Genomic DNA, 24949 nt, shown 5'->3' with positions numbered 1-24949 from the left:
ATGCATTCATGCAGTAGTTAATACACTTAATACATTAACTACAAGACAATTGGAAATGAATTCCAAGCTCTCTCCAATGCTATTTTACACACTTCTACTCTACAGCAGATCCTGGAGAACACAAGGGCCACTCCAGGCTATATGTATATATATTTTTTAATAAAATTTGCTGTCCAAAAGTTAATATGATTGAGAAATAACCCTAACCCTGAATAACTGTACAGGTACAAAAGACCCAGCATCTTGTGCTTGATGCTGGAACAAACAGAACAAGTTGAGCTTCTGACCCAAAGGTTACAAAACAAAGGAGAAGATGAGAACAAACAGTTTATAGAAACCCTGGAGAAAGAAAACTCACTGTATGTCCATTCTGGGTGAGGTTTCCTGCTACCAGGTAGGTGACATGAAGCTGAGCTCCTGAGTTCTCCTTTCGTTTCCTCTCCACATAATCATACAGCATCCTGCACAAAGAAACATGTGTTAATCACCCAGAAAGCAAAGAGCACACAGCGCAGCTTACATCAAAAGAGCAAAGCCTGTCTGATGTGAAAACACTTTTACATCAACACTGGGATTAATTTAACTTCTTGTTGATCTGCCTTCCTCCTCTGCCACCAAGGATCTCACAGCCCAACATTCACCAAAGGAGAAATGAATTCAAGCTCTCAGTGCTTGAATTGCTGGCTGCAGATTGTTTCAGGTCCCCTGGGCTGCTTGCTGTGAAGTTTCCCCTTAAGAAATGCTGTTACAACCCAAAGTGATGAAACTCCTGACCAAAGAACTGGTGATTTTGCACACAAGGACATTGCCAGGTGCATACGTACAGTCCCAGCTACAACCACAGACATTGTGATCAGAAACATAAGGAATCTGTGACTACAGAGAGATGGGAACTGAGTTTGCAGTTTCTGCCTATGCCATTGATTCATGGTGAGCACCCCAGGTACAATACATGACAGATACTTGAAGATGGCAATGACCACACTGGCATAAGTCACTCAAACAATTCACTCTTGCTATTAGGTGCTTTTCAAGTTTCTTGGAGAACTTTAAGCACAAAGTTGTCAGGAATTCTCCACTTCCACATTGCTCTCGAAGGAAGGAGAAGGTGTTTCCACAGCACCTGGGCCATCTCCTCCATGACAGTAAGTTCTCTGGCTCTTTCTAGTTTACAGCACAACCAGAAGTGTTCTCAGCAAAGCTCTCCAGTCAGGTCTACACCATCACTGAAACACTTTTCATCATTTAATTGCTCAAACGTACACAGAGCAAAGAGATGAAGCTTCTCAGCACATTAGATGCCCACGCTGATATTTGAGTACTTTGGACAGGACAGGTGAAGATGGGCTCAGTACACAGCAAATGTGTCTTCAGGTCCCAACTACAGCTGGGAACAAGGACAGAAAATATTTACAATATGGGACTGGGCGTGCTTACATAATCTTATGCTTAACTTCACCTTGCTGTGTATAAACAACCTTAGAATCCTTGGGAGGATATTCATAATCACAATCCCAAGGAGCCAGATAAGCAGGTATTCATAGCAATGTGTGCACTGTGCTGCAGGGCAGAGTGGATGAGCATTAGCTGCACATCTGAGCTGCAGTTACCATCAGAGTTTTTTTTCCCTTTTTCCTGACTCTGCTTCCAGCAATACCCATGGATGTGTGTGTCCTGACCTGGGGTGTGCAATGCAGTCCCACAGAGGCACAGCTCTGTTGTTGGGGCTGGCAGAAAACACTCAGTTTTGTGCTTCAGGATGAAAGGAGCTACACACGTTCCTGGAGTAATAACAATGCTAAAACATCTGTCCTGGCCCAAGTATTCATGTTCATAATGGAGCATTAAGCACTGCTTAATTGAAAGCATGACTCCTATCCAAGTCAAGGCAAAACTTGCCTAAGGGAGGAGCAGTGAATCATAGAAAGGCCTGGGTTGCAAAGGAGCACAGTGCTCACCCACTTCCAACCCCCTGCTGTGTGCAGGTCACCAACCAGCAGCCCAGGCTGCCCAGAGCCACATCCAGCCTGGCCTTGGATGCCTGCAAGGATGGGGCATCCACAACCTCCTTAGGCAACCTGTTCCACTGCCTCACCACCCTCTGGGTGAAGGTGTGTTAAATAACACAACCAACTGCACCTGAGACAGCATGCTGAATTTTTACATGTGCCCAGAGGGAGCATTTTAGTATGTTAACCACAACCTGAAAACAGTAATTAACAATCCTCTGCCACAAAAGCAGAGGCGTGCAGGCTGTGTTGATACTTACTGCTTAGCCTGATTGACGTGGACTCCTAGAGTATAGCTCAGCCATTTGTATGTCACCTGTAAAAGATTTAAAAAAAAAACAAACACAATAAGTTTAAGAAAACCTCAGGCTGTTAAACCACACATCCTCTCATGGGGAAGTCAAACACTTTATGGCCCCCTCCCCCCCAGAAAGAAACAACACAAGAAAAACCTGGCAGAAGTAAGAGCGCATTTACACCCACCCACCTTCGACACCGTGCCACACTGAAGGGATTCAATTCCCAAGATATGAACAAATTTCTGACCCCAAAAGGTGTGTTTGCATGAATGCCTTTTGGAAATGCTACTACGTAACTGAAGCCATTCTAAATCCCCTCAATTGGGCTTGAGGATCTGAGAAATCTTTTCCAACCTGAGTGATTCTATGATAACGCTCACAGCACTCAACTTCACAACAGGAACAGCACAATCCCTGGCTGTGAGAAGCAGCCACTGCTCTCCCATTTACTGAGGACTGATCAGATGACACTGTCAGAAGGAACAGGTGGATCTCTGGCTGCATCAGCAGTCCAACAGCACTGTGTGCCAGGTCTCAGGAGATGACAGGCATGTAACTGCACCATTAAGATGAGTCACATCCCCAAATCTGCTTCTTCTCCCACTCTGCCTTTTTTTAACACCTCAGGCTAGGGCCTCTCCTACCTCAAACACAACAACTAAACTGTCATTAATCTAGCAGCTTATAGAAATAAATGATAATGACACAGGCAGTTCGTGTTAATACAACTCCTCTCATGGCCCAAGAGCTGCAATGATTTCATCAGCTCACTTTCAAAACAAAGATTTTACACAGAAAGAAAAAAAACAGGCACATGGTTACTGTGCATCCCAAATCTTCACAAAAGTACCAGGACTTCAAGATGCTACTGATAGTAATTTTACTTTTCTCTGATCAAGCAGTAGCCCAAATAGTGGTCAGGACTACAGGCTGAGAGGGCTGGGACTGCACAGCCTGGGGAAGAGAAGGTTCTGGAGAGAGCCGAGAGCAGCCTTTCAATGTCTAAAGGGGCTGTAAGAAAGAAGGGGACAGGTTCATTAGCAGGATCTGTTGTGATAGGACAAGGGGAAACGGTTTCAAACTAAAAGAAGAAAAACTGGATGTAAGACAAAAGTTTTTTGTTTTTTGTTTTTTTTTTTACAATAAGGGTGGTGAAGCACTGGCATGGGTTGTCCAGAGAGATGGGGATGCCCCATTCGAGGTCAGGCTGGACAGGGCTCTGAGCACCTGATGGAGCTGTGGATGTCCCCACACCAGGAAGTGGGACTGGATGGTTTTTAAACGGTCCTTTCCAACACAAACCATTCTATGATTGCCTCAGTATTTCATGGAAAAAACAGTTTCATTCACATCTGAATTTTATGCCTTAGGGTAAAATAAAATATTGCTGTCCCTACACTGTGGGCTCAGCTTTTAGGGAGCAAAAGGAACTTAGGGAGAGCCGCTTTCCCCCCACCTCAGGAAAGACAGAGCTTTTGGAATGGGTCCACATGAGGGCCATGAGGATACAGTACCTGCCCTGTGAAAACAGGCCGAGGGAGATGGGGATGTTTAGCCCAGAGAAGACTGAGGGAGACCTCATTACAACCTTCTGGTATTTGAGAGGAGCTTATAAGCACGAGGGGGACTGACTTCTGGCACGGGTTGACAGCAACAGGACAAAGGGGGATGGTTTTAAACTAGATGTCAAGGGGAATTTTTCCCTAAGAGAGTGCTGAGGCTCTGGCACTGCTGCCCAAAGGGCTGGGGGTGACCATTCCTGGCAGTGCCCAAGGCCATGATGGGGCTGTGGGAGGTGTCATTGCCCATGGAGGGGGATGGGGTTGTGAGAGGCTTTAAGGTCCCTTCCAACCCAAACCGTTCTCCGATTCTGTAGTATAAACAATACCAACATCCATTCTCTTTAGAGGCACTAAATCAACACAAAACACGATGGAGGAAAATCCTGACATTTTTGGTCCAGTTTGAGTGATAAGCCCTCATCAACTCCACGCTGGAAAACATGGGATCAGCCACACTTTCACACCCCACAGCCACGCTCAGAGGCAACGTTCAGTCTGTGAGGTGAGCAGCTCTGATTCAGCAGCATCAGGACAGGGGGGCACCAACTGGGGGGGGAAGGGGAGGCCCTCACAGTTCCTGTCCCTGCCCAAAGGCCGCCCATGCGTGTCCCAGAGTGCAGGTGAGCACAGAACCCCGACCTCACCTCCCAACCGCCAATGGGATGCAGCTGCTCGCAGGGCTGATGCTTTCTGAAACGAGCTGGGTTGGAGCTGCTTGTAGCGATAAAAGAGGGGGGGCCCTTCAGAGGCTGCCAGCCCAGGCCTGGCCCTGCAGCCCCCACAGCCCGCAGGCTTTGGGGCCCAAACCCACCCCCTGAGGGACACACAGACACCGCTCTCTCGTGCAGTGCTGCTGAAGGGAGGAAAGGAAGGGCGGGGAGGCCCCGCTGTGGTTTTCTCCTCCCCGAAAACCCCGGTTCGGCCTCCCCGCTCCGCCAGCACTCACAATGCGGTTCTGGTCGGTGACGAACTCATCGATGTTCTCGAGGTACAGCTCGTCCTCCATGGCGGCCGGATGGGGTCGGGCCAGGAGGCGGGAAGGGCCCCACGGAGTTCCCGCGCACCTCAGTGCCAAGGCCACCGCGCCGCCGCCATAGCAACGAACGGGGCGCGACGGGAGCCGCGCGGGGACAAAAAGATGGCGGCGGCACTTCACGGAAACTGAGCTGCCCCGCCTTCCGGTCTGTGGACCCCGCCCCTCCTCTCTGATGGCCCCGCCTTCCGGTCTGCTGGCCCCGCCCCTCCCTCAGGTCCTAGCAGGGTCATATCAGCCCAGCTCCGTAAGCAGGGACGGTCCGATGAAATTCGGGTACAAGTGAGCTGTAAAGTCAACGTGTTCGTTTATTGGTACCCAGAGCTGAAAGGGAGGAGGAGGGAGGTTGTCTCAGAGGGTTTGAAAGCAGAGATGACAACACTTGCTGTAGCGCTGAGGAGTGATCTCCCTTCGGGTACCCGAGGTCCTGGTGTTTTTGGGGAATGCATTTATCCTCTCTGTCTTTCTTTCTCACTCTTTTTAGTGTTTAATAAAAAAAGCAGACTAGGAACACTTGGAAGAGGCATCATTAGCCCACTGAATGCTACACTGGTCTTGGGAAGAGCAAGAAGGACTGGCTGGCATGGGAGCTGGGGGATCCTTCCCACATCTCTTCACCCACTGGAGCAGAGCTGGGTGCCCTCCTGGAGCAGCAGTCGCTACTGGACGGCCCACAGACTCGAACAAGGGGCTAAAGACTACAACATACCTCATCTCCTTGCCCCAGTGATAATGATCTTTCACAGGTGAAGCACAGAAGATAAATATGAAAGAAGAACAAATGGGAAAAACAATCTCACCGTAATGCAGCAAACTGACAGATGTTGAAGGTCTCTGGGATTCCTCCTGCATAACTGGAGATTTTTGAAGCATTTCCAGGGGCACTTCTGTGACCCTTTCTAGGTCGCCTCTTTTGGTACTCACCCATGGGGTCTGTTTTTCCTCAGTGCTCAGATAATGAATCAAGTGCAACTGTCTCAGATTTCAGACATCTCCATTTGCACTTGCTTAAGGCAGGGCGTATCGATGCTAATTGGATCTGAAAATACTTTGGGAGTATTCCATTAAAAGATCTGGTCATGCTTTTTCGCATTGGATTTGCAGTGCTCTCTGACAAACATAAGTTAAACCCAAGTTCCTCTTCCAAGAAGTCAATGCGTTTGAGCCCCGTTTCAAAATGATGATGAGCCACAGAGAAGTTATGTGTTTTGTCCAAGAATCTTTCAATGCTCCCAGGTGCAAAGCCCAAGTATCCTGACTGTCAGACTTCTTTTTTTTTTTTTTCTTCTCAAAGCACTATAAAAGATTCTTTCAGACACTGCTTGTTCATAACAAAATGTCTCGTACTTACGGCTGCCCACAGCCAAAACCTCCAGCATCAGCAGGAAGCCAGCCCAAGGACTCATCATAATGGTTGGTTTGCAAAAGCTTTCCAAAAAAATGAAAAAGAATGGGCAGAGTCTCTGGAAATTTATTAAATATAGTGGCTGGCAAGCACCTGACTGAGGAGTTTGAGTGAAAGGAGTTCTGTTGGTGTTCTAATTAATATCATATGAGGGGGAATTGGAGTGAACAGCAATGGTGAGCAAAGACACAGAGATTGAATCATAGGACCACAGAATGGTTTGAGTTGGGAGGGACCTCTAAAAGCCATTCCAATCTCAGTGAACAGGGACACCCACAGCTCCATCAGTGCTCAGAGCCCATCCAGCCTTCGGTATCTCCAGATCTGAGCGTCAAAGCACTGTTAAGTGAATCTGTCCAAAACTTATCCAGGTGCAGGCACCCTTTTCCTTTTGGAGCTTATCAAGGCAGTCTGATCAGAGGCTCCTGAAGGTCCAGAGCTCAGGAGCCTCTCAAGAGGTCTCAAGATGGATCCCTGGGGGACAGCATTCATCACTGACCTCCACCTGGACATAGAGCCACTGATCACAAACCTCTGGTTGTGGCCATCCAACCAATTCCTTATCCACTGAATTGTCCAGCCCTTGAATACATATCTCACCAATTTAGGTATAAGGATGCGGGAAGGGGGGAAATCAACTTTTCTTCGTGAGCAGATAGTAACAGGGCAAAGGAGAACAGTTTCAAAATAATGGATGGGAAATTTGGATGTCAGGGGGAAAATTTTCACTGAGAGGGTGTGAAGTGCTGGCACAGGGTGCCCAGAGAGGTGTGGGTGCTCCATCCGTGGAGCTCAAGGCCAGGCTGGACGGGGCCCTGGACAACCTGATCTGGTGCCTGGTTTAGTGGTTGGCATCCCAGCCCGCAGCAGGGGGTCGGAGCTGGAGGATTTTTGAGGACCCTTCCAACCCAAGCTGTTCTATGATTCTACGAACACTTGTCAGACAGACACATAAGGAGATATAAAGTATGCCGCTCCTCTTTTCTTATCCCAAGATGAATTAAAAATAACAAGGTAGAATTAAAAGGGCCTTGTTGCTAGGAATCCTGTGCAATGGATGAGTCAAACCTTCAGCCTCCTTCTTCACCGTACAAAATACATAAGCATAGCTAAAAAAATCTTGACATACTCCAAAAAGCGAGGCAGCAATACCAACAAGGGATAGGGATCTAAGCAATTACTAAAATAAGTTTTGGGTGGACGAAGAATAAAGGAACAGGAATATATCTCCCCTCTGACAATCATCATAGCATGACTGCTGTCTATCTTTGTCAGTCAGACGACTGTTATCTCCACCAGAGAACAAGCTTTAGACACCCAGCATCTGTGGGACACCTACATTAAAGGTGCTGGTTCCCACTCAGATGTGTGATGGTGCATTACGGTATGATGTCTTCATGGAGAGAGATGTTGTACCACTCATACAAACAGATTTCTTTCACTTTTGTAACTTGCACTGTCTTTTGTGCCAGGATTTTTTGTACTTTTGTAGGAAGAGTCCCTTCTAAAGAAATAAAAGCATAAGGTTTAAGCACCGTAGTAGAAAAAAGCATCTGGGTATATATCAGCAAAAAGAATATAATGTCTCCCACCAAGTAGAATCATAGAATCACAGAATATCCTGAGTTGGAAGGGACCCATAAGGATCATTGAGTCCAACTCCTGGCTCCACACAGCATCACCCAAAAAAGCACAAGCTGTCACACCTTAAGAAAGATGACTGACATGACTGGCTTCAAAATCATCATGAGAATTTCCCATTTTGAGTCACACTGGTAGCTGGCATTTCTGATTTCATCTCATTCTGAGCCCGTTCTCAGGGCTGCACGAGGAGATGGACGGAATGGATCCCTAATGGACTCTTGTTCTTGATGTCTTTTACTTCAAGGCAATTAGTGTGCCTCAGCATGGAGTATCTGACATTTACTCAATAGGAGGATGGGCACAGGAGGAGCTGTGGCAGAGCACTGTGTTTTCTAGCAGCTCTGCAGATCATTTTCCCCAGCAGGTGTGCAATTAAAGAAGACAAACAAGAGCAACAGCTAGGAAAAAATGCACATCTTCCGAGAAAAAACAGAACAGACTAGAAAAGCATCTTCTCAAATCCAACATGGTGCACTCTTCCTGCATCCTAGGGAAGGGATATGGGGAGCAAAGTCAACTCAGTGTCCTGTGTCCAGGGCCAGAAAGCTCCTTGCCTCCTCCTGTGTTACATACCCTGTGGGTGTCCAGCTATTGGCTTGGCTGGACCACGTTGAGGGGGATATTCTTCTCTGGTAGGATAGGTCTTTTAAAAGTCTGGTAGAGAAGTGATCCATGTTTTCCTTGTGTAGATTGTCCAGCTGCAACTCTATGCATTCCATTTGGAAATTCACAGGTAATGTATGGATGTCGACTCAAAACGGAGTCACAAATATATCAAAAATTGATGACTTTTTCAGTGATATTGAAACCTATTCTCAAATTCCTTTATCAAAATATAAAGCAAGGCTGCTTATTTTTCACTGTTCACAGGACTGGATGCCCCATCCCTGCAGGCATTCAAGGCCAGGCTGGATGTGGCTCTGGGCAGCCTGGGCTGCTGGTTGGTGAGCTGCACACAGCAGGGGGTTGGAACTGGATGAGCATTGTGGTTCTTTTCAACTCAGGCCATTCTATCATTCTATGATGACTGTGTTTATCCAATGTCTCAACGTGCATAAAATTATTTGCCATATCTTGAGCTTGCCATAATTTAAGTTTCATTTTTAAACATTGTTATGGTTTGAAACACAACCCCAATAAGTTTATTTTCAACTAGGGGACGTGTGTTTAACTCATTCAAACAAGCAGTCCAATCCATCAGAAGTGCTACCATTGTAAGCAGTCTTCATCTTCAAGTTTTGGGACCAATTTTCCTTTTGATCCCATCAACAACTCGATGTCATTTTGTAAATGGTAACTTCTTTTTAGCTTTTCACCATGAACGACCCACCTGACTTCAGAAAAGCAAATGATGTCCCCATCATCAACACCTGTACTTTTAAGGAACTCCTGAAACTGACCAAGATTTGGTCCCTTGACATTATGAAATTCACAGCTTTGATGATGATTTGCACAACATTATCCATTTTCCAAGCTTTCGTGCATACAAATGTTCTTGATGTACGATGCATCAAACTTGATCAAACTACTTCATCAAACACGAGCTGCTGGCAGAATTTGCACCATCTTCTATCAACTTACCTTCTGTTAACTCTATAAGTTCCTCTTTTTACCAAAAATTGCTGGAGTGCCATCAGATATGGGATATATCAGATACGTTGACAAAGGTTAAAGAAAACTGCTTGATTGTAATTTTTACTGCTTCATACAAATCAAGAGACTGGGTTGTGTCCTTCAGTGACACCAAAGAAGCCATTCCTTCAATGACATTCATCTGTTATCAGTACTACTGATAAAGACAGCAAGTTGAATCATGGAGTGCTTTGAGTTGGAAGGGACCCTTAAAGGCCATCAGGTCCCACTCTCTGCAATGCACAGGGACACCCACAGCTCTGTCAGGTGTTTGGAGTCCTGTCCAGCCTCACCTCGAATGTCCCCAAGGATGGGGACGTCTCTCTGAGAACTCTGTTGAGCCCTATCTGTAGCATCACTACAGGCAGCTCCGCTCTCCAAATTTCTTTCCATAGATTTTCCTTTTTCTTCAGTTCACCTGCTATAGTCTGGCGACACAAAATGGTTTGAGAAAAATCCATGTTTTTTTTGTTTGTTTGTTTTAATTGGGACAAATGATATCCACCACTCTTTCCATACATCGCTTAATAAACTCATCATTAGTCAGTATCTTTAATTAATTTTTTTTTTTTTTTTTCAGTCAGATTTGCTGCCACATAACCTCATCTCATGCAGTTCCCTCCCTCGGTCAGCAGGAGACAGCTGCACACCACGCTTGCTGGAAGCTCTGCAGCTGCAAGTGTTCAGGCTCCGCCGCTCTTCCTGGGAATAGAAAGAGCTGAGCTGCATTGCACTTCAGCTTGTGCAAACTGTAGGTGAAGGGAGGCCATTCTCCTTCACCCCACTGCACTTCCGAAGTCACCCACTGCAACGGCTCCTAGAGTGGAATGAGCTGAAGACTCGTGGAGCTCTGGAACACGTTGCCCAGAGATGATCATAGAATGGCCTGGATTGAAAAGGACCACAAGGATGGAGCTGTGGGTCTCCCTGAGCATTGCAGGGAGTGGGACCAACTGGCCTTTAAGGGTCCCTTTCCGACTCAAAGCCTTCTTTGATTCTCTAAGACCAACCCATTACTCCATGGGTTTTAGGGCAGGGATGCTCATTATCCCCAAGCATCACTGCTCAGAACCCCACACAGCTCCAAATTGTAGAGCCCCAGAGATGTGCTGCTGTGCACTGAGCAGAAGAGCCCCTTGCTGTGGGCTGAATCCCCTGGCTTCATGAGAGCTCTGAGCGGATACAGATCCTCACTTGAATGCGTCAATTTTTTTACCTGGCAAAGGGCAGGGAAGGAAATTACACACTCAGTAAGTGTTAAAATCAGCTCATGTGACGCATGTGCCCCTGCAGAGCCCTCTAGCACTCACAACAACCACGTTACTCAGCGGGCATCACGTCTGCTTTGCTGATAATAAAATCCAGACATCCTCTTCCTCCCGCGGTCCCATGAACTTTCTCTCTCATTCTGTTTCTCTCATTCTGTTCCTTCGTGTCTCTGCAGCTATTCTGGTTCTGTATCATTTTGCTCCTGGCTTGACACTGCTGTTCAACGTTGCTCTGAAGACAATTACTCATCATTTATTTTTTTTAAGTGTCTTTTCATCTTCTGTTTTTTTCCTCCTTTAAGTTTCCTGCCTTCTACATTTGGGATGTTTTCCTGACCTAGTAACTGTAGTATTAAACTTTTCACCTTCAGAGCACAGTGTATGTTTGGGTATTGCAGACTTCTCTTAGGTTTACAGCTAGTTTACTGAAGCTCTTCCACCGAAGGATTTCTTTTTTGGAACCAAGTCTGGTTCTGGTCTCACTTATGTTTAAGTGGGCTCACGTTGCACCAGGGAAGGTTCAGGTAGGACAGAAGGGAAAAATCTCATCTCCAAAGAGCAGTCGTGCAGTGGCACAGGCTGCCCAGGGAGCGGTGGAGTCACCATTCCTGGAGGTGTTCCTGAATCGTGGAGATGTGGCACTGAGGGACGTGGTCAATAGGCATGGTGGGGTGGGTTGGGGTTGAGCTTGGGAATCTTGGAGGTCTTTTCCAACCTTAATGATTCTATGATCCTCTGATTCTATGACTGGATAAAGCCCTGACCCAACCTGAGAGCAGACCCTGCTCTGAGCAGCAGGTTGGAGCAGAGAGTTTTCCAAATCCTTCCTGAGTCTTGATCCTACAAACCTCCATGATACTTCTTTGTCCCATGTATAGGAGAGAAGCAGCAGGTCTCTAATACAGAAGAACAGAGCAGGAAGGGTGGGAACTTCATTAATGCCTGAAGACTGATGCTGTTGAGGTTAAAAAGACACTGAGCATTGCTAAACTGCATTTTCAAAATTGTAAAGCTTTTTACATTCAGAATCTCAGAGCTTTTGATAAACAAAGGCAAGCACAATCATTCCCACATCACAGAGCTAAATTCCTTCCCAAATTTCCATTTCCTCTCCTCCTGCTCTGTTATTCTACAATACGACTGGACTTGATGATCATAGAGATCTTTTCCAGCCTTAATGATTCTTTGAGTGGGCATGGTGGGGATAGCCTGAAGGTTGGATTAGATGATTTTAAAGGTCTTTCCCAATCTCAATGATTCTATGAATCTATGGTTCTTCCTGGCCTTGGCTTATTGCATGACACTGACTGCAGCACAATTTCTCTACTTCCCTACTGGTATAATGTCTCAGTAAAACATAAAACAGCTCAAGATCAATCAATAAGCAGTGCCACGTACTCGCCCCACCTTTTTTTTGTTGTGCTAAATCCAACAGTTAAGTGTCAGCTTCCTGCAGGTATGAAAACTAAAGTCAACAAAGCAACAAAGGAGCCAAGCTTCTAAGTGACACCGGATGAGGAGCCGGTCTGACTCCTGCGTCCTGAGGTGTGTAACAACCCACCCTGCCTGCTGCCACCTCTCTGTTGATGCAGCCCAGGATGCAGCCTTCCAAGCTGCAAGAGCACACTGCAGGCTCAAGTCCAGCTTTTCATCCACCAGGATCCCCAAGTTCTTCACTGCAGGGCTGCTATCAACGAGTTCTCCCAGTCCTTGGTGTGCTTTCTGGGTCTCCAAAGACCTGCCAGTATAACTGCATGCCAGCCCACTCTCCCAGTTCAGCTCTTCCAGAGGAGCCTTCTTATCAGAGATGTTCTGGCGAGTGCTTAACCCAGCTGGGATGGTTCCAGCAGGACTGGCTGCCCTGAAAGGATGCTGACCTCCAGTTACTGGGGACAAAGCAGAGGCAGGATTTACCTCACCAACGTCATTGAGAGAAGAGCAGTGTGTGCACGGACCTTTGCTTCGTGAGCAGAATCCCCACCTCCTGGCAGCTCGGGGAGCTTGGAGAAGCCACGCTGACCTGAGATGGCTCAAAGGACAGTGGAGAGAAGCCAAAGTGACACAGAAACTCGCCCCAGCTCTGACCCAGCTCCCCAGGCGCAGCGAGGAGCTTCCTTAACTACTTCCTAAATGCACCCCCGGTGCGTGCAGCCTGCAGCACAGCCTCACACGTACATTTCCTTGTTTTTCTTCCCTTTTGTCACAGCTTCGGGAATGTTTCTTTGAGTACTGAATACATAATGGAGGTCAGAGCTGTTCTGGCTGTGGGCCACATCCACCAAGATCGTGCCTGAATGAACTGGAGAGCTCTGCCCAAGCGATTCCCTCCCAGCAACCTTGGTGGAAGGTTTGTTGTGGAATAAACCATAGTGACAATGCTCATCCTTCTAAGAGAACTGCAGGACTGTCAGGCAAGGCTCACATTGCTTAGTCTGATAACGGTGTGTGGTGCCAGGATTTGGCTGACCCTTCTGAGCTACCATATGGGAACCTGTAAGGGGCATAAAGGAAAAATGAACTCATGGCTTAAAGCTTCCCAGAGCCAACTACTTATCATACAATCATAGAATCATTGAGGTTGGAGAGACCTCTAAGATCACGAGGTCCAACCCCAACCCACTCCCACCATGCCTACTGACCATGTTCCTCAGTGCCACATCCCCATGGCTCTTGAACATCTCCAGGAATGGGGAATGCACCACCTCCCTGTGCCAGTGCTCGACGTGAGGAAGCAACGCTACAAAATGCAAGAGAGTAGAAATCACAACTCAATCTGACATGAAAAGACATCAGAGATGTCATTCTGCTTGACTAAGGAAGTACTTCCACTACACACCAACCCAAAAGATCTCTCCATCACTGAGGTCCCAGGGACCAAACTGGATGGCAATGGTTGATCCCCCATGATGAGAGCGATGGAGGAGATGACCTCTGAGCTTCATCCAGCACAATGGGTGAGAAGAAGCACTTGGTGAAGGTCCCAGAAACACAACCAAGAGTATTCCAGTTTTCTCAGGACAGGATTTTTCTTCTGAGATTGTTTAGCCCATAGCAGAGCTGGGCTCTATTCCATGTGCCAAACTCTTGCACACTTTAAATCCTTCCTCTAATTCCTAAACACGGAGAGCAGTCAGTGCTGATGATGGTGTGGCCCTCAGTAAAAGGAGATGGTTTGCCAATTATCTTTTGCTTGAAGAAAGATGGGATTTTGCTCAAAGGCTCAGGGAGGGGATGTCCATACCTGGTGCTGTGAGGGGCACCCAGACTGAGCAGCCCATTCCCAGCTCTGCCCACGACACCAGGACAGCTTTGTCACCTCTCCATGACATCCTGATCCTGCCAAAGTCAACAGGAATTTTGTCACAGATGGCACCAGAGCCAAGATGCTGGGCCAGCAGCCCCCCTCCTGCAGGCACCTGCCTCACACCTTTGTCCTCCCAGCCCCTTCCTGCTATTAAGCCCTGGCTTGTCTCAGCCTAAAGCTCCCCGAGGGTGTAATGTCCTTCTGCCTGCTGCCTCCTGCCAGAAGAATGGGCCTTGCCTGCTACTACAATCAGAGGAGTTGGTGAGGATTCAAGAAACTCAGCTAGTACTCAAAGGAAAAGGTAATGCAGAGCAGTAAATGATCACATCACAAAGGAAAAACCCTTAACAATGCTCAAAAATAAGGACAGAATGTGGCTCCCTCCCATGCAAATTTCTCCATATCCTCCCTGCCTCAAAAGCAGGATACTGACAGTAAATACCCCAGTTATTCATCCACTTCTGCTGCCTTATTTACAAGGATCCCAGACCTACTGCACACAGTTCCCCTCATCTTACGCAGGCACTGCTGCTGCTGCACGCCAAAAAGGAAGAGCATTTGGCTTTGATGTCCAGCAAGAGCTTGAAGCTTAATCATAAAGAAGGAAATAACTCAATACACACACAATGTGGGTGCAAAATACAAGCATCTCCTGCCAAGGGCGGGCGCTGCCAGCTGGCCTTGGCCCCACTGCACCAGCAGAGACCCCAAATTCAGGTGGGGGTTGATGGCTGTGATAGGATGAGAGGTAACAGCTTCAAGTCGCACCAAGGGGAGGGACAGGTTGGATATTAGGGAAAAATGATTCTTTGAAAGAGTGGTAATGCATTGGAACGGGCTGCAGAGGGAGGCGTGGAAGTCATTGTCCCTGGAGGTGTTCAAGAACAGGGTCGATGTGGCCCCTGGGCACATGGTGGAGACAAGTTGCCCTTGGTGACCGTAGAGGTCTTTCCTACCTCAACCATTCTACGATTTTATGAGACCTTACAGTGGGAGTGGGTTGGGATTGGCTTTGATGACCTTAGAGGTCTTTTCCAACCTCAACCATTCTATGATTCTATGAGTTGTTGTGGTAGGGGTGGGTTAGGTTGGCCTCGATGACCTTAGAGGTCTTTCCAACCTCAACCACTCTGTGATTCTATGAGTCATTATGGTGTAGGTGGGTTGGCATTGATGACCTTAGAGGTCTTTCCAACCTCAACAGCTTTACAACTGGGGCTGCTGGAGCAAACACGCTCCGTGACGAGCTGACACAGCAATATGGTGACATTCACAGTGTAGTTTCCCAGGCTGTATCAGTTTTATAACCCATTGCAACAACCGTTCCCTTTTCATCAGGAATGTAAGCAAACAAGGAAAGCGCCTTTCCTTCCCTGCAAACACCCACAGAGAAGAGCTGCAGCCCATGTGGCACTCAGGTGACAGCCGAATTACCGGGCACTACAAAGGGCGGCTGGCCAGCACGGCCTATTTCCGATAAAAACACATTTATTAACATTTGATTGTGCTATAAAATCAAATGCATATCTCAAGACTTTCATACCTTAATCTGGTCGATAACGTGTAACACTGAGCTGGGAGCTGGGAACAGCTCTGCCTTTAATGATTGACTCATTGCACCCCGACCAGACCGACCTATTTTCTCTGTCTGCAATAAAAAGTTACACCAGGAACACGTTATCACTCCTGAAGTCACAGTGTGATTAATTGCAGTGCACATCAACACAGCGCAATTCAGCAAGCTTTATGTATGAGAGCTTTTGTACAATAACATCAAGATCTGTGACCTTGGGACACCAGCCCGGAGCCCTGGGCTCTATCAGCCACCCCCATGCCCCAATCTCTTGTCCCCGTGACTTAACCCCCACCCCCAGGCCCTGCTCCTATCTCTTAACTGCTGTCCCCTGTCTTTGGACTCTTTCAGTCATCCACATTCTCAGCCCCTGTCCCTGTCTGTCCGTGGGCCCAAGACCCCAACACTCTGCTCCCCATCCCAATCCCATCCCTCCTGCCTGTCCCCTGTCCCTTGTGCCTATCTCTGACCTCCCCACCCCTGGCTAATGTCCCTCATCTCCTATCCCTCACTGCAGACTCCCTTCCTATATCTTATCTCAGGCCATGTTCCACATCCCCAGCATATCCATCACCATCCACCACCATTCTCCACCTCTGTCTCCTATCCCTGTCCATGTGCTCTGCCCCTGGTCCCTCATCCACATGGGCTCCGTCCCTTAACCCCAGCCCCATTTCCCCTGTCCCCAAGTTCATCTCCCATCCACATACACCTGGGTCTTGACTCCTACCCCTGTCCTTGATCTCTTTTTCCCACTCATGACCCCTGCCCATGTCCCCTATGCCCCGTACCTGTCTCCTACCCACAAATATCTGTCCCCTGTATCCTGTTCCCAGGCCTTCGACCCCATCCTGTCCCCTGTTTCTGGTCCCCTGCTCCCTGTACCAGTGCCAGCCCATTGTTGACATACACCTGGGTCTATCCCAAACATCATATTCCCAAGCTTTATCCTCTGTCTTTCATCTCCCGTTCCCATGTCTGTCCTGTCACTGTCCCTTATTCCAAGTCTCCTATCCTTGTGCCTTATCCACACATATCTGTGCCCTGTTCCTACATTCTATTCCCACATCCTGCTCCGTCTTTGACCTTGTCCCCATATCTGTGCCCTGTTCTTGTCCCCCCTTCCCAGTCCCCTATCTCTATCCCTGTGCCCATCCCTACCCACATATATGCAGATTCTGTCCCCTATTCCATGACCTCATTCCCCTGTTTCTCACCCACACACGTGTGCCCCAGCCCCTATATCCTAATCCCTGGTTCTATACCCTGTCCTCAATTCTCTGTCACCACTCCCATTCCTCATTTATGGTCCCTTATCTCCTACCCCTGCCCCCTCCGCACACACATCTGTCCACTATATCCATTCCCAAGCACTATTCTCTCTATTGCTTCCTATTCTTGATCCCCTGCCCTCCATTCCTGGTCCATCACCCACATCCCCTGTATTCTAATCTCAGTTCCCAATTCAATATCCTAATTCCATACCCTGCCCCCATACTTCTGCCCTCTCCTGCTCTCTATTCCTGGTCTCTTATTCTCTGCTGTCTTAATTCTGTCCCCTATATTCTATTCCCAGATCCCATTTCCTGTCCTTGAACCCCTGTCCCTATGCCTGTCCCCTCTCCTTGTCTACTATTTCCGGTTTCCTTTCCTTCTGTCCATCCTCTTCCCACAAATACTTGGGCTTTGGCTCCTATATCCTAATCTCAGATCCTATCCCCTGTCCCCAGTCCTCTGTTCTCATGCCTGTCCCCTATTCCTGATCTCTTATCCCTTGTCCCTGTGCCTACCCCATATGCACACATACATGTCCCTTGCACCCCATACCCCATTCCCAGGCTGATTCCTGTCCCCACGTCCCTTATTGCTCCTCTCTTAACACCATGACTTCCCTCTGCCCACATACACCTGGGTCCTTCCCCCAAGATCCTATTCCTTGCCTCCATTTCCCTCTCCCCATGTACACTTGTCCCCTGACCCCAATAACCCTTTCCTAGGCCTTGTTACCCATGCCTAATCCCCCGGCTCCTATAGCTGAGTCCTAAATCCTAATCCCAGGCCCTATAAACTGTCCCCATGCCTCTTCACTACCCACATACACTTGTCCCTTGCCCCCTATATCCTATTCTCAGGCCTTGCTTCCTGCCCCCTACATACACACACCTGGGCCCTATATCCTAATCCCAGGCACTATTCCCAGTCCCCTGTCCCCTGTCCCCAAGCTTGCCTCCTATCCTCATACACCCATCCCCTGTCCCCTATATCCCATTCCCAGGCCCTGTCCCTTTTCCACCTGGGCCCTATATCCTAATCCCAGACTATATTCCCTGTCCCCAATCTCCTGTCCCCATGTCTGTTCCCTAGCCATACACACATGATCCCTGTCCCCTATATCCCATTCCTAAGCCTCATTTCCTGTCCCCTACATACACTTGGACCCTATATCATAATCTCAAGCTCTATAACCTGTCCCCTACCCACACCCACCCACCCCCCTTCTCCTATATTCCATTCTAAGAACCCTATCCCCTTTCTACACCCACATGGGCCCTATATTCTAACCCCAGGACCTATTCCCTATCCCCATACCTACTCCCAACTCACAAACGCTTATCCTCTATATCCCATTCCCAGGCTCTATTCCTATTCCCCACCTCCCAATATCCTACTCCCAGCTCTCATTTCCCACCCCAGGCCACGCCCCCTCCTATAGGCCACGCCCCCTCCTATAGGCCACGCCCTCAGCTACAGACCACGCCCATTTCCCCAAACGCTCGCAACAACCAGGCCACGCCCACATCCTCAGGCCCCGCCCCATTCCCCAAGCCCTGCTCACACCCTCAGACCACGCTCGCATCTCCAGGCCACGACCCAACCGTCAGGCCCCGCCCCATTTCCCCAAACTCCACCCACATTAGTCATGCCACGCCCATACCCGATAGGCCACGCCCACGTCATCAGGCCACGCCCCCCTCTCCCCGCCATGCCGGCTCCGGCCGTGCGTGCGGTCTCGTTGGGTTTGCGGCCTTACGAAGAAGCGCTGCGGGTTCAGCAGCGCTGCGTGGCGGCCGCGCGGGCGGCTCGGGGCCCTCCTCCACGTCCTCCATTTGAATGCGTGGTGCTGAGCGAACCCGCAAGGCCCGTATACGCGTGGGGGCTGCGAGGTGCCCCGACCGAGAGAGAGGCGGAGCGGTTGCGGGCGGCCGGCGCGGGGTTGGCGGCGGTGCGGAGGGGCGGCAGCGTGACGTTCCACGGGCCTGGGCAGCTGTTGGCTTTCCCCGTGTTGGATCTGAAGTCGCGGGGAATTCAGCTGCGGGGCTTCGTGGAGAGGTTGCAGGACGTGGCGGTGCGGCTGTGCCGGAGGGTCGGGGCGATGAGTGCCGCCGGGCGACCACCGCCTTACACAGGAGTGTGGGTGGGGGAAGGCAAAGTGTGCGCCGTCGGTGAGCGATCTGGGGGGTGGGAGGGAGGGGGAGTGGGCTGGAGGGGTTTTGGGGAGGTAGGGGGGTTGCAAAGGGTGTGTGTGCAATGTGGGGGTGCGCTGAGGGTGCATGCATGGTTGGGGGGGGATGCATCATTAGGAAATGTGCAGTGGAGTAGGGATGCACAAGGATGTGTGTACCAGGGGTTATGCACGGGGGGTGCACATGCATGGGGGGTTTTGGGGAGGTGGGGGGATTGCAAAGGGTGTGTGTGCAATGTGGGGGGGCACTGAGAGTGCATGCATGGTGGGGGGGGTATGCATTGGGAGGTGTGCGTGGGTGGGGGGATGCATAGCAGTGTGTGCAGAAGGAGTTTTGCACGGGGGTTGCACATGCACAGGGTTTTGGGCTGTGGGGGGGTGTAAAAGGTGTGTGTGCAATGTGGGGATGCACTAAGGGTGCATGCACTGTAGGGGTAGAGATGCATAGGGAGGTGTGTGTACTGGGGTAGGGGTGTATAGGGGTCTGTACACCAGGGATTTTGCATGGGGGTGCATCAGGGGATGGGCGTGCATGGAGTTTGGGAAGGTTGGGGGATTGCAAAGGGTGTGTGTGCAATGTGGGGGTGCGCTGAGGGTGCATGCATGGTTGGGGGGGTAGCATCATTAGGAGATGTGTAGAGGGGTAGGGATGCACAGGGATGCGTGTATCAGGGGTCTTGTGCAAGAGGATGCACATGCATGGGGTGTGCAGAAGAAGTTTTGCACGGGGGTTGCACATGCACGAGTTTTTGGGACGTGGGAGGGTTGCAAAGAGTGTATGTGTGTAATGTGGGGATGCACTGAGGGTGCATGCATTGTAGGGATGGAGATGCATAGGGAGGTGTGTATACTGGGGTAGGGGTGTATAGGGGTCTGTACACCAGGGGTTTTGCACGGTGGTGCATCAGAGAATGGGAGTGCATGGGGTTTGGGAAGGTGGGGGGATTGCAAAGGGATGCATGGCAGTGTGTGCAGCAGGGCTTATGCACGGGGGGGAACATGCATGGGGTTTTGGGCTGGGGGAGGGGGTTGTAAAAGGCGTGCAATGTGGGGGTGCAGAGGGTGCATGCACTGTAGGGGTGGAGATGCATATGGAGGTGTGTGTACTGGGATAGGGATGTATAGGAGTCTGTACACCAGGGATTTTGCATGGGGGTGCATCAGGGGATGGGCGTGCACGGGGTTTGGGAAGGTGGGGGGATTGCAAAGGGTGTGTGTGCAATGTGAGGTTGCACCGAGGGTGCATGCATTGGTGTGTGCATTGGGAGGCGTGCACAAGGGGAGAAGTTTGCATTAGAGGATGAGTTGAGTGAGGGGTTGTGCAGCAGGGGATGTGTGCATGGGGGGGCATACACAGGGGTGAGTGCATGAGGGAGGTATGCAATGGGGGTGCATACACCAGGGGATGTGCATGGCAGTGGGGATGCACAGGATTGTGTGCAGTGGGGAGTTTGCACGGGGCTTTGTGCATTGGGGTGTACGTGCAGGGGTGGGGTGGGGGGGTCATGCAGTTTATGGGATGGTGCGAGGGATGGGGAACACCATGGGGAGGGTGCACAAAGAGGGTATGCTTAGGGCCGCAGTGTGCATGGAACAAGGAATTCAACAGGATGGGGCATGCAGATGTGGCCTTGCACAAAGGTGCAGTGTGTGTGCAGGGAGGTTTGCATGGAGGGATGCATGAGGGGTGCAGTACTTGGGGGGTGGATGACGCACGCTGGTGGGTGCTGCCCTATGGAGGGCCATGCTGATGGGTGCCTCATCCCTTAGGGGTGCACTGTGGGAACTACATCACCTCCCACGGGCTGGCACTGAATTGCTGCACTGACCTCTCCTGGTTCGAGCACATCGTGCCCTGTGGGCTGGAGGGGACGACGGCCACTTCACTGAGCCACGAATTGGGCCGCCATGTCACCGTTGAAGACATCCTCGAGCCTTTCCTTGAGTCCTTCCAGGAGGTCTTTGACTGCACTGTGGTGTTTTCTGAGGAGCCCAGGGACTGAGAAGGTGCAGGGTGATGGAAAAAGTCACATCCCGCTGGTGCCGGAGCACACAGGTGGTGTGGGATGATGGGGGCTGTCCCCACTGCCATGTCCTCACCGTGCCACGTCTCGTTGCTAAGATGCTGTGGGAAAAAAAGCCTTTGTTAGGACCAGGGGTGGACCTGCAGAACTCAGGTCATGTCCTCATCAAGCACTTTTGTGGTTTGAACTCCTCTCTCTTCAAAAAGTCTGACGTTGGAGTGAATGCTTTGAGCAAAAAGGGAGAGGTGTTGCTTGGTGAAGTGTTCTTATCTCCTTGCTGCTATGCAAAAGTCAGTGTTGGTTTTATATAAAGAGAGTTGGTGGGAACGTTGGCTGCTGCTGCTTTGCTGTGTGCTTTGTGAATGCTGTCACTGTCCCCTAGGTTCCTCTGGAACTGTGAGTGAGCTAAGAGGGACTAAAGACCACCAAGGAGAGGCTGAAGGCCACCAAAGAGGGACTAAAGGCCATCAGAGAGGGACTAAAGGCCACCAAGGGGGACTAAAGGCCACCAGAGAGGCTAAAGGCCACTGAAGGGGAAATAAAGGCAAAAAAGAGGGGACTAAAGACCACCCAAGAGGGACCAGAAGCCACCAGAGTGGAACAGAAGGCCACCAAAGAGGCACTAAAAACCACCAAAAGGGGACTAAAGGCTACCAAAGAGGCTAAAGGTCACCAAAGAGTGACTAAAAGCCACCAAAGGAGGGGGAATTAAAAGCCAGCAAAGAGGGAGTAAAATTTACCAAAGGGGGACTAAAGTCACCAGAGAGGCTAAAGGCTACCAAAAAGGGACAAAAGGCCATCAGAGGGGGACTGAAGGCCACCAAAGGGGGACTAAAATCACCGAAGGGCGACTAAAGTCACCAGAGAGAGGCTAAAGACCACCAAAGGGGGATAAAAGGCCATCAAAAGAGGACTAAAGTCAACAGAGGCCAAAGGGGAGCTAAAGACCACCAAAAGAACAAAAGGCCACTGGGGGGGGGGGGCTAAAGGCCACCGACAAGAGATTAAAAGCCACCAAAGAGGGGCAAAAGCCACCAACATAGTGCTGATACGGTGGGAAGGAGTGAGGAAAGGGATTGGGGGACCAGCAGGGCATCGTCACCTCTTCCAAGACTGCTGTCCTGGTCACAGCATCTATCCCAGGGCTCTGATGGTCTGTGACACGATATTGTTGGGGCTGCAGTGGGGCAGGGAGGGTCCCTATGGGAAGAAATATCCCATTTCATCCCCAGCAGGCTCTGCCCATTGCAGGGCTTGGGGACAGCATAGACATCCGGAGGAGGGACAGGAAAGCGTGACATGCAGCGTGCGAGGAGGGAAAGGCAGGATCCACCTGGACAGCCCCATAAAAACCTCCTGCATCCGGGCCGAGGAGATCACACAACGGGACTGAAGGATTTGGGGACACGCTGGTAGCCACCACCGGGGCTGGGTGGCTTTGGCAGGTGGCTCTGCCCCAGGAAGGGGAGGAGGCTGCGGCACTCCCAGCCCGGCTGGCGGCCGCGATGCTCCAGTCCCAGTTCAACCCAGCGGCCGTGCAGGCAGTGAGGGCACCCGGTGAGTGCAACCAACCCTCCCCCCTCACCTTGTCCATCCCTATCCCAAATTGCAGCCTGTAAAGCAAGGTGCTGCACCCTGCAAAGCAAGGTGCTGCACCCTTCTGCGGGGCTCTGCAGGTGGGAAATGCTGATTTTTTTGCTCCAAGTCCCCAGCGTTCTGGCTTCCCACTGATTAATGGTGTTTGGAAAGAGAGTGGGGGTCCAAGGGTGAATTCTCCCAACCCTCCTCACTCCCCCCCAGGTTCCTTTTTTCTCCTTGCTGCTTTTTAGGGAATGCACTTTGCATTTGAGGAACACTTTTTGGGAGAGCACAGGGGTGCAGGTTGGGGGTCTGGAGGGGCTTTGAAACCAATCTTGCCCATGGGGTTGGAAATTCTGGGGGGATTTGGGGCAGTGACCCCTTGGGGGGGTCCATGGAGGAAATGTGAGGTCAGTGCCTCTCTTGCCAAGGCTCTGCATGGGTAAATGGGGTCTGTGCGTGGCACAATCAGTTCTGGAGCTGTTAGTTAGGATGCCCATCAGTTGGGGTCTGGCAGGACCCCCCATGCTGGCCAAGGGACACCGGGGTAACACTGACCCCAGTGGGGTCATTTGGAGCTGATGTTGTTGGGATGGGGAGCACAGGGGGATCTCTGGGGTCTGTTTCTGCATGGGAAGTGCTTGGCGGGGTTGCATCCGTCTGTCTGTCCATCAGAGGATGTCCGACAGTCATCTGTGCCTGAGCACCAAGCGCTTCATCCGGGTTCTCTTAAAGTGCCTTCATTCAAAAAGAATTCAACGCTCCTAATTGGATTTAAGGGGGGGGGAGGGATTTAATGAAGGAGCAGCAAGGTCGGTGCCATGGCTCTGCAGTCTGCCAACAGTGTTGGGGCTGGATTTGGGTTTTTTTCTGCCATCAAACCTTTCCTTGAGAACCTTTTTGGGGCTCATCCTCAGCCCCAACATCACCCCAGGGCACCCCGTCCATGGGGCTGACGCTGCTGCTGCCCCACACAGGCTTGGCGGGGAGATGGAGGAGGACAACAGGACGGAGCTGTGGCACCGCAGCCTCCAAGCAATGCTGGATGCCTTGAACCAAACCTTACACGGGACCATCCTCCACCCCAGCACCCCACACAATGCCAGCACCCGTGCCAGCCGGGATGACAATTCCTACCTGTACATCCTCTTCGTCATGACGCTCTTCGCAGCCACCGTGGGCAGCCTCATCCTGGGCTACACCCGGTCCCGAAAGGTGGACAAGCGCAGCGATCCGTACCACGTCTACATCAAGAATAGGGTCTCCATGATCTGAGCTTGGTGCCTCCTGCAGAAAGAACACCACTGTGCTGAGCCCTGGTGTGAGGCGGGAGCACCGGTGTCACCTGCAGGCAGGTCCCGGTGCCACGGAACCACCACAGTTGGGGACGTGGGGGTGGTGGAGATGTCTACTTTCCCACTGTTACCATGACTTACTGAGGCTGGCACGGGCTGTAAAGGAGGAAAATTCCCTGCTCAGACCAGCCAGCATCACCTTCGAAGCACACTCCACTCTGCACTGCTTAGCGTAGGTTTTTCTGGGGCTAAAAGCTGTGATTTCAGAGCCAGGCTGAACCCCGCTTCACTGGTGGGGAATTAAAGGAGGTGGTGGTTCTTGAGATGAGTTGCATCTGCTTCTTCTCCACCTGGCTTTGGGCTGGTCAAAAAGCCACAGTTTGGGTATCGTAGCCCCATTCCATGGCCTGGGATGACATCTCCATTCTGCCAGTGTTGGGCAAACCATGCAAGTCTGGTTGGACCCTGGGGGCTGCAGAGATTTTCCTGCTTCCTTCCTACAGGGTGCTGCAGGCTGTAGCTTTGCCCTTTTGTACCGTAGCTGCCAAATGTGTTTTCCAAGGGGTGAGCACACAGTGGCAAATGGGAAGGGGACATGCTCAGGTCCTCTTGGGTTCTTTGTCTTTGTCCCTGCTGTGAAAGCAGCTCGGTTGGGGTTTGGTTATGGCTTGGCCAGTGGCCAGGAGGATGAATGCCCTTGTTCCTGTCCTTGAGATCAGGCTGCCTGCTGGGGACAACACAGTGAGTTGGCCACAGTGCCCATCGTGGTCCCTGGGATGTCTTAATCTTCTCATAATGGCATAATTAATATTTGTAATTGCAGCCAGACTGGCTGCCTGTAGAGCATTCACCAAGCCCTG

The 24949-nt window shown here is 50.4% G+C and overlaps 3 protein-coding genes and 1 long non-coding RNA gene across 6 annotated transcripts in view; 2 read left to right on the top strand and 2 right to left on the bottom strand.

The window, feature by feature from the left end:
* Positions 1-5051, bottom strand: part of POLD3 (DNA polymerase delta 3, accessory subunit) — a 33251-nt gene extending 28200 nt beyond the window's left edge. Inside the window, exons 1-3 of the mRNA XM_085216618.1 lie at positions 4817-5051; positions 2270-2325; positions 359-461 (exon numbers count right to left, since the gene is read on the bottom strand). Of these exons, the coding sequence (XP_085072744.1) occupies positions 359-461; positions 2270-2325; positions 4817-4876 (219 nt within the window). The 5' untranslated portion in view covers positions 4877-5051. The remainder of the gene's footprint in view (positions 1-358; positions 462-2269; positions 2326-4816) is intronic.
* A 142-nt stretch (positions 5052-5193) lies between these two features.
* Positions 5194-18352, bottom strand: LOC146545853 (uncharacterized). The gene is made up of 3 exons (XR_014881202.1): positions 15700-18352; positions 14094-14188; positions 5194-13589 (listed from the first exon to the last, which is right to left on the bottom strand). It is a non-coding gene; the product is annotated as an uncharacterized LOC146545853 (long non-coding RNA).
* A 310-nt stretch (positions 18353-18662) lies between these two features.
* Positions 18663-21548, top strand: LIPT2 (lipoyl(octanoyl) transferase 2). Its single transcript, XM_085216620.1, has 2 exons — positions 18663-19172; positions 20963-21548. The coding sequence occupies exons 1-2, from the start codon at positions 18713-18715 to the stop codon at positions 21193-21195; spliced, it is 693 nt and encodes a 230-aa protein (XP_085072746.1). The 5' UTR covers positions 18663-18712; the 3' UTR covers positions 21196-21548.
* Positions 21549-21688: 140 nt separating this feature from the next.
* Positions 21689-24412, top strand: KCNE3 (potassium voltage-gated channel subfamily E regulatory subunit 3). 3 transcript variants are annotated; one of them, XM_019612466.3, is made up of 2 exons: positions 21689-22773; positions 23729-24412. In XM_019612466.3, the coding sequence occupies exons 1-2, from the start codon at positions 22722-22724 to the stop codon at positions 24067-24069; spliced, it is 393 nt and encodes a 130-aa protein (XP_019468011.1). In that variant the 5' UTR covers positions 21689-22721; the 3' UTR covers positions 24070-24412. The 3 variants fall into 3 exon arrangements, with proteins under 3 accessions (XP_019468011.1, XP_019468010.1, XP_010704622.1); XM_019612465.2 differs by having other exon boundaries at positions 23712-24412; XM_010706320.4 differs by having other exon boundaries at positions 22391-22773; positions 23772-24412.
* The last annotated feature ends 537 nt before the right edge of the window (positions 24413-24949 follow it).

This window comes from Meleagris gallopavo, chromosome 1 (genome assembly GCF_905368555.1).
Source record: "Meleagris gallopavo chromosome 1, MGAL_WU_HG_1.1, whole genome shotgun sequence".
Lineage (NCBI taxonomy): Eukaryota > Metazoa > Chordata > Aves > Galliformes > Phasianidae > Meleagris > Meleagris gallopavo.
The sequence above is the reverse complement of the archived record's forward strand: the minus strand, read 5'-3'. Positions and strand labels throughout refer to the sequence as shown.